Source organism: Piliocolobus tephrosceles, chromosome Y (genome assembly GCF_002776525.5).
Source record: "Piliocolobus tephrosceles isolate RC106 chromosome Y, ASM277652v3, whole genome shotgun sequence".
NCBI lineage: Eukaryota > Metazoa > Chordata > Mammalia > Primates > Cercopithecidae > Piliocolobus > Piliocolobus tephrosceles.
The window spans coordinates 6658605-6668024 of record NC_045456.1 but is presented as its reverse complement, the minus strand read 5'-3'; the positions used below and the strand labels follow the sequence as shown (position 1 = coordinate 6668024).

Genomic DNA, 9420 nt, shown 5'->3' with positions numbered 1-9420 from the left:
ACCCCAGTGTAGGTGTTCTTTGTAAGTAAGGTGGCTTTCCTGTGTGTACATAGGATATGGAGACCCAGGCTACATTTATCCTGTGGCTCTGCCATCCCCTAGGATCTTGGAGATGTCTGTGTTTTACCAGAGTTGGGGAGAGATGGTGGAGAAAGGACTTGTGCTCCTGAGAATAAAGTCTTGTTACAGAAAGGACAGTCGTGTCCTGTACCCACATTCAGTTGGTGGGAGCTTCATGCGGAGGTCGCCCCTTGGTGTAAGGGGCCTGGGGAATGTAGTCCCTGGCTGGGCACTTGTCTCATAGTGTCAGCTCCACAGGAACTTGGGGGAGCATGGGATTTTAATGGATAGCTAGCTAACTATCTCTGCTGTACTGTATCCTTGAGGATAAGATCAGAATAATTAATATTCATTAACTGGGGACAGTTTCACTTCTTTTAAGGTGCTAATTATGTTAAGTGGTGAATTTTTATATGGAAATCAATTTAGATTTATAACTAAATGGCTTTCTTGCCTCCTTTGGTACTGCATAGTTGTGTGATTCATTTTAACTTTAATTTCCTTATACTTTATAGTTAGGTCACCTCTCAGTGAAACCTAGAAAGTACCATATTTACATCAATTTTGCATACCACTAAGGAAGAAAAAACCGTCAGGCTATGACATTCCGTTGCTTGTGAACATTGATTACATTTGATTTAACCCCTTCTCCGTCTTTTTTCTCCTTCTCCTTTCCTCTAGTTTGAAATTGGCACAATGGAAGAAGCTGGAATTTGTGGGCTAGGGGTGAAAGCAGATATGTTGTGTAACTCTCAATCAAATGATATTCTTCAACATCAAGACTCAAATTGTGGTGGCACAAGTAACAAGCATTCATTGGAAGAGGATGAAGGCAGTGACTTTATAACAGAGAACAGGAATTTGGTGAGCCCAGCATACTGCACACAAGAGTCAAGAGAGGAAATCCCTGGGGGAGAAGCTCGAACAGATCCCCCTGATGGTCAGCAAGATTCAGAGTGCAACAGGAACAAAGAAAAAACCTTAGGTAATAATCCGTTCAGTGGTTGGACGTTTCACATGCTAATCATTTTACTTGTGTTTTCTGCAGCCCAGATCATTTTGAACACAACCACTTTAGAGGTGCTTAGCCAACACACCTAGTGTTTTCGGTGAGGTTAGTCCATGTGTCTGCTGCAGTTACGTGCAGGAGGCGAAAACAGCAGAGAGGACACTTAGCTTTTCTCCCCAAATAATCAAGAATTGGCTAATTAAAAAATTTTTTTTGTAGAGACAGGGTCTCACTGTGTTCCCCAGGCCGGTCTCAAACTCCTAAGCTCAAGCAGTCCTCTCCTGCCTTGGCCTCCCAAAGTGCTGAGATTTCAGGTGTGAGCCACTGTGCCCAGCCACACTGCAGTTATTTCTGATCATGTTCAGTAATCATGTTTAATCGTCTCTTAAAGGTCTTATTGGCTTTGAGTTAAATGAGAGAAGATTTCACTAATAAAATTTTATGTGAGTAGAAAAGCATTCTTGGCCGGGCGCGGTGGCTCAAGCCTGTAATCCCAGCACTTTGGGAGGCCGAGACGGGCGGATCACGAGGTCAGGAGATCGAGACCATCCTGGCTAACTGGGTGAAACCCCGTCTCTACTAAAAATACAAAAAATTAGCCGGGCGAGGTGGCCGGCGCCTGTAGTCCCAGCTACTCGGGAGGCTGAGGCAGGAGAATGGCGTGAACCCGGGAGGCGGAGGTTGCAGTGAGCTGAGATCCGGCCACTGCACTCCAGCCTGGGCGACAGAGCAAGACGCCGTCTCAAAAAAAAAAAAAAAAAAAAAAGAAAAGCATTCTTTTTTGAAGTCACCCTTTCCCCCCCATAGCAGTCTATATGTCAGAGTTATTTTAAGATATATATTTTGATGCAATATCTTACATATAAGAATGAACATTACAGGCCGGGCGCGGTGGCTCAAGCCTGTAATCCCAGCACTTTGGGAGGCCGAGACGGGCGGATCACGAGGTCAGGAGATCGAGACCATCCTGGCTAACACGGTGAAACCCCGTCTCTACTAAAAAAAAAATACAAAAAACTAGCCGGGCGAGGTGGCGGGCGCCTGTAGTCCCAGCTACTCGGAGGCTGAGGCAGGAGAATGGCGTAAATCCGGGAGGCAGAGCTTGCAGTGAGCTGAGAACCGGCCACTGCACTCCAGCCCGGGCGACAGAGCGAGACTCCGTCTCAAAAAAAAAGAAAGAATGAACATTACAAAAATAAAAATGGTAAAAATGGTGCCTATCACCTAGCTTAAGAAATAAAAGATTACCCCTTACTTTGAAATGCCATTAGTCCCCTCCTATCTCAGCCACCTGCCTCTCTCTCTGCCAAAGTCCTTACAGTATTGTTAAGGTCTTTTCCCCACGGGAAGAGCTATCTTGTCATCCTTTAGTTAGTTGACCTTAGTTAACACATAGAATATACTTAGTAAATCATAAAAAAAGCATACTTTTTTTTTTTTTTTTTTTGAGACGGAGTCTCGCTCTGTCACCCAGGCTGGAGTGCAGTGGCCGGATCTCAGCTCACTGCAAGCTCCGCCTCCCGGGTTCACGCCATTCTCCTGCCTCAGCCTCCCGAGTAGCTGGGACTACAGGCGCCTGCTACCACGCCCAGCTAGATTTTTGTATTTTTAGTAGAGACAGGGTTTCACCGTGTTAGCCAGGATGGTCTCGATCTCCTGACCTCGTGATCCGCCCGTCTCGGTCTCCCAAAGTTCTGGGATTACAGGCTTGAGCCACCGCGCCCGGCTAGCATACGTTTTTAAATTGTTCATAGGAAAAGATATGTTCACCTGTGATTATGTGTGTCTTAGGCAAAGTGTAGTACCAACTGAAACTCCCTTTGAACTTGCTTCTATATTTGAACTTGGTTAGAGGAAGCTTTAAAAAAATTTCCATGCCCTTTGTAACTTGCCCTTTGTCTTAACTTGGACATCAGTGATTAGGCAAGGAAATTTATAAGCTTTTAACCAGAGTTCTTAAAAATAGCTAGCAGTGTTAGTGAGTGAGTTAAGAAATTTGGGGTGGGGGTGGGGGTGGGGAGGGGAGCGAGGCCTGCTAATCCAGAATTTAAAAATTGCCTTTTTCATTGAGCTGGTAAATCTCTTATTTATAATCATAGGTGTAAGTCAGTTTACTCTGGATGTCAGAGCACAGGAATCATTAGTAGAATTTACAGGTTAGATTTGATCTCATTCTTCTGGGACTTATTTCTTTTCTTGTTAATCATCAGGAAAAGAAGTTTTACTACTGATGCAAGCCCTAAACACCCTTTCAACCCCAGAGGAGAAGCTGGCAGCTCTCTGTAAGAAATATGCTGATCTTGTGAGTATTAAATCAAGGATGTGAGCCATATAAAATATAGTGAAATGTGTGTGTGCTTGATAAGTTTCTTAAAGTACAAATTTGATATGGCCTTAAATGTAAAATTATATTTTATTCTCTAATTGAAGAAGAGAATCTGCTCTGTTGGGGCTTTTTGTTGGTCGTATAGTTTCATTTTATGAGGTAATATATAGGGAACATTGTAATACTAAGATGTGGCATAGATTTTCTAAAACTCGGTTTTAGAGTATAAGTCAGCCCTTTGCATTGCTATGTTGTGATGTCTTAGGTGCCACTCAGTTGGGGTAAGGTGGTTCCTGTCTTAAACTTTTCCTAACGGAATTCTAGAGATCAAGGGCTGTTTTGATTGAGATTGTGAGTTACATGAAATCGTCTGCTAAAACAATACTGTGTCTCAGAAATACTTATTTAGCGGCCGGGCGCAGTGGCTCACGCCTGTAATCCTAGCACTTTGGGAGGCTGAGGCGGGCGGATCACGAGGTCAGGAGATCGAGACCATCCTGGCTAACACGGTGAAACCCCCGTCTCTACTAAAAATACAAAAAAACTAGCCGGGCGAGATGGCGGCACCTGTAGTCCCAGCTACTCAGGAGGCTGAGGCAGGAGAATGGCGTGAACCCAGAGGCAGAACTTGCAGTGAGCCGAGATCGCACCATTGCACTCCAGCCTGGGTGACAGAGCGAGACTCTGTCTCAAAAAAAAGAAATACTTATTTAGCATCTACTATGTGTCAAGCATCCTTTTTTCCATCTTCCAAAAACATTGACCTTATCAAAGAGTTTGTTCTCAGCTACATTATTACAGGTAGCATTAATTCTGTTTTTGGAGTTTCTCTGTTATTTTTTTTTTCTTTTTTTGAGACGGAGTCTCGCTGTGTCCCCCAGGCTGGATTTCAGTGGCGTGATCTTGGCTCACTGCAACCTCCACTTCCCGGGTTCAAGCGATTCTCCTGCCTCAGCCTCCTGAGTAGCTGGGACTACAGGCGCGTGCCACCACGCCTGGCTAATTTTTTGTATTTTTAGTAGAGACGGGGTTTCACCGTGTTAGCCAGGATGGTCTCCATCTCCTGACCTCGTGATCCGCCTGCCTTGGCCTCCCAAAGTGCTGGAATTACAGGCGTGAGCCACCGCGCCCAGCCCATGAAGGTAGTTTCAACTTGGAAACCCTGCCATCCTATTTGAATTGAAGAATGGGAAAGTCATAGAATCCTTGGAAGGAATGGTTGGGGGAAACTTTTAGAATAAGTGGTTCTAATATAAATGCTGGCATTATTGGCTTTTGTGAAATACTTAGGTGAATTATCATGTACAATTTATGTGCATCTTCATCTGTTAAAACAGTTAATTCTGTGTCATAAGCCATTGTGTGTGTGTGTGTGTGTGTGTGTGTGTGTGTATTTTTTTTTTTTTGAGATGGAGTCTCGCTCTGTCACCCAGGCTGGAGCACAGTAGTGCGATCTCGGCTCACTGCAAGCTCCACCTCCTGGGTTCACACCATTCTCCTGCCTCAGCCTCCCGAGTAGCTGGGACTACAGGCGCCCGCCACTACGCCTGGCTAATTTTTTATATTTTTAGTAGAGACGGGGTTTCACTGTGTTAGCCAGGATGATCTTGATCTCCTGACCTCGTGATCCACCTACCTCGGTCTCCCAAAGTGCTGGGATTACAGGCATGAGCCACCGCTCTCGGCCTATGCCATTATGTTTTTTAAATCAATGATCAGCTAAAAAAAAAACTGAATCCTGTTAGTTTGTTGCTTCAAGAATGACAGTTACAGGTCAGGCAAGGTGGCTCATACCTGTAATCCCAGCACTTTGGGAGGCCAAGGCGGGCGGATCACGAGGTCAGGAGATCGAGAGCGTCCTGGCTAACAGGGTAAAACCCTGTCTCTACTAAAAATACAAAAAAAAGTAGCCGGGCGTGGTGGCGGGCGCCTGTAGTCCCAGCTACTGGGGAGGCTGAGACAGGAAAATGGCTTGAACCCGGGAGGCGGAGCTTGCAGTCAGCTGAGATCATGCCACTGCACTCCAGCCTGGGCGACAGTGAGACTCTGTCTCAAAAAAAAAAAAAAAAAAGAAGAATGACAGTTATTTTCCCTTAGTTTATGAAGTGGTCCAGGTATACCTCACTTAGCTGGCATTCAGCAGCCTGGCACCTTCCACTGTTTGTAGCAACAGCACGCCCTGTGCATCAATGAAAATGTCCCAAGACAGTCACAAATGCAAAGATGGAAGAAAACAGCGTGGTTGGATTGATGGCTTAAGGAAAGGAATGCTTCCATTGTCTGTGGAAGCCAGTTCCCCTTGGTGCCTTTCACATGGGGAGAATCATGCAAGAAATGGTGGAAAAAGAAGAGAGACAAGAACAGAAAAGGGAAAAGAAAAAATGGAGAAAAGAGTAAAAACCAGAAAAAGCGGTGTCAAAGGTTAGCTACCCAACCCAGTGATGTGACAATGACAGACAGCCATGAATTGGTTAGAAGAGAGAACAAATAGTGATCTGGGATAGTTGTTCTCAGACTCACACCGATCATTGAACTTTTGGTTAAAATGCACATTCTCATTCACTAGGTCTTGGTTGGGGCCTGAGGATCTGCATTTTAACAAATGCCGGGGCAACAGTGATGATGCTGCCAGACCTTGGATCACACTTGAAGTAGCAGGGGCCTAGGGTGTTTTTGTTTGTGGCTTTTGATTTTATTGTTTTGATTGTGGGTTTGGTTATTGCTAAGCACTAGCAGTAATGACTGTGTTCATTTCAGGATGTGACACATCGAAGACTTGCCTAGTGAGTAATCTCTCTTTTATACAGATTTGTGCGGAAAATTTGAAAAACAAAATATGTATTGTTTCCAGAAAATGTTCTAAAGCTTGATTTCTTAAAGCAACACATATTTCACTTAAAAGGTAGATATGGGCTGGGCGTGGTGGCTCACGCCTGTAATCCCAGCACTTTGGGAGGCCAAGGCAGGCGGATCACCTGAGGTCGGGAGTTTGAGACCAGCCTTACCAACATGGAGAAACCCCGTCTCTACTAAAAATACAAAATTAGGTGGGCGTGGTGGCGCATGCCTGTAATCCCAGCTACTCAGGAGGCTGAGGCAGGAGAATCGCTCCAACCCAGGAGGCGGAGGTTGCGGTGAGCTGAGATCGTGCCATTGCACTCCAGACTGGGCAACAAGAGTGAAACTCTGTCTCAAAAAAAAAAAAAAAAGAAAGGTAGAGTATATATAGGTTGTATAGCAGTGAGGCCACCAAGGGAGTCATAGCCTTTTCCCAAGGATTATTCTGAAAAGTTCCCTTTTGCCATCAGTGTCCTCTGCCCCTTTGTGACACATATCATCTGATGTCATTGTGCTTGTTGCACTGACATGCATAACTGTTTTGTGGAGCAGTTGGAATGGATTTCTGTGCACTGTAACTGGGATTGTCCATTGGGAGACCCTGTGGCCAACATGTTCACTAGATCGGATTCATGAAATTGTAGCACTTTGCTTTTAGCTGTGGATACCATTAACATGATCCTTAAGTACTTTATAATGCTTTTCTTTCCCATCCTGTAGTCAGTTTGTATAGATTATTATAGTGTAATAATCTTAATATATGCTTGGGTAGGTTCCATTCTCCTTACTCTTTTCTTCTGAAGTATCTTGGCTCTTCTTGGCCCTTTACTCTCTATAGATTTTAGATTCATTTTAGTAGTTCCGTGTGTTGGGGGGCACTATTTGGGATTTCAAAGAGCATTTTACAGAATCCGTAGATACATTTGGGGGAGAATTGCCGTCCTATTAATGTAACGTAAAAAGTGGTTATCGCCGGGCGCGGTGGCTCAAGCCTGTAATCCTAGCGCTTTGGGAGGCCGAGACGGGCGGATCACAAGGTCAGGAGATCGAGACCACCCTGGCTAACACGGTGAAACCCTGTCTCTACTAAAGAATACAAAAAAGTAGCCGGGCGACGAGGTGGGCGCCTGTAGTCCCAGCTACTTGGGAGGCTGAGGCAGGAGAATGGCGTAAACCTGGGAGGCGGAGCTTGCAGTGAGCTGAGATCCGGCCACCACACTCCAGCCTGGGCGACAGAGCAAGACTCCGTCTCAAAAAAAAAAAAAAAAAAAAAAGTGGTTATCCTGGCCAGATATGGTAGCTCAGCCCTGTAATGTCTGCACTTCAGGAGGCTGAAGCAGGATTGCTTGCTATCAGGAGTTCAAGACCAGCCTGGGCAATGTCGCAAGACCCTGCACACACACACACTCACGCCTGTAGTCCCAGCTACTTGGGAGGCTGAAGTGGAAGAATCACTTGAGTCCAGGAATTGGAAGCTGCAGTGAGTTCTTGCCACATGGTACCCTAGTCTGGGTGACAGAGCAAGATGCTATCTCCAAAAAAAAAAAAAAAGATTGTCCTTATGAGAAAAAAGTGAAATTAGATCCTTACACACCAGAGGCAACAATCAATTCCAAATAGATTAAAGGCTTAAATGTCAAAAATTAAGCCTTAAAATTTTTAGATATTATTTTGACTTATCAATAGGTAAATATTTTTCCAATCTTGAGTTAAGGAAATTTTTTTTTTTTTTTTTTGAGACAGAGTCTCGCTCTGTCGCCCAGGCTGGAGTGCAGTGGCGAGATCTCAGCTCACTGCAAGCTCCGCCTCCCAGGTTCACACCATTCTCCTGCCTCAGCCTCCTGAGTAACTGGGACTACAGGCGCCCGCCACATTGCCCAGCTAGTTTTTTGTATTTTTTTAGTAGAGATGGGGTTTCACCGTGTTAGCCAGGATGGTCTCGATCTCCTGACCTCGTGATCCACCCGTCTCGGCCTCCCAAAGTGCTGGGATTACAGGTTTGAGCCACCGCGCCCGGCCTGGAAATATTTCTTATAGCACAAAAAGCATTGTCAGAGGAAAGGTTGTACAAATTGGCTTTATTGAAATCAAGACTCTCTTTTTGTCAAGAGATGCCCTGAAAAAAGTGAGAAGATGGCCAGGCTTGGTGGCTCACACCTGTAATCCCAGCGCTTTGGGAGGCTGCGGTGGGCGGATCACGAGGTCAGGAGTTCAAGATGAGCCTGGCCAATATGGTGAAAGCCCGTCTCTACTAAAAAAATTTAAAAAAAATTAGCTGGGCGTGGTGGTAGCACGCCTGTAGTTCCAGCTTCTCATGAGGTTGAGGCAGGAGAGTTGCTTGAACTGGGGAGGTGGAAGTTGCAGTAAGCCAAGATCACGCCACTGCACTCCAGCCTGGGCGACAGAGTGAGACTTCATCTCCAAAAAAAAAAAAAAGCGAGAAGACATTACAAACTGGAGAGAACATATTTCCAACAAATATAACCAGCAGGAGATTTAGTATCAAGAATATCTAAAGAACACTAATGTGAAAAGGACAATTATCCCTATGGAAAGCTGGATGAGAGACATGACATGAAAGGGACATTTCCTAGAAGTGGAAAAAGATACGAAGATACCTTTACATAAGGGTCCATAAACATTCAAAGAGGTGTTCCACCTGATAAGTGATTAGGGAAATGCAAATCAGGACCACAATGAGATGCCATTTTATGTCTGTTATAGTGGCATAAATGAAGAAATCTGATCATTTTGGAGAGGATGTGGGTCTATATGGTCTCTTATATATTGCTGTTGGGAATATCAATTCGCCATTGTCATGTGAAATCAAACATTTAGAAATCATTGCCCGTCAACCTCATTTCTGATGTTTGTGCATAGAAGAGAAATTCCTGACACGTGTATACCAGGAAACACATGAGAATGTTCATACCACTGTGAGTAATAACAAAACCTAGAAACAGCCCAGATGCCCATTTATACAAGAAGATGGATTAATAAAGAGTTTTGTGTGCCATGTGTGTTGTGTTTTTATTTTTTATCTATTTGTTTATTTTTGAGACAGGGTCTCACTCTGCCACCCAAGCTGGAGTGAAGTGGCACGATCATGGCTCACTGTTTTTTAGAGACAAGATCTCATTTTGTGTAGTATGTTTCTGTGTGTGCTGTGTTTTTAAAAAGTGGAATA

At 44.6% G+C, this 9420-nt stretch overlaps 1 protein-coding gene across 1 annotated transcript in view; it reads left to right on the top strand.

Moving 5' to 3' along the window:
- Window positions 1-721: 721 nt before the first annotated feature.
- The window catches only part of TXLNG (taxilin gamma), a 28531-nt gene continuing 19832 nt past the window's right edge, over window positions 722-9420 (top strand). The window contains exons 1-2 of the mRNA XM_026449794.2: window positions 722-1045; window positions 3280-3371. Coding sequence (XP_026305579.1) covers window positions 757-1045; window positions 3280-3371 — 381 coding nt within the window. The 5' untranslated portion in view covers window positions 722-756. The remainder of the gene's footprint in view (window positions 1046-3279; window positions 3372-9420) is intronic.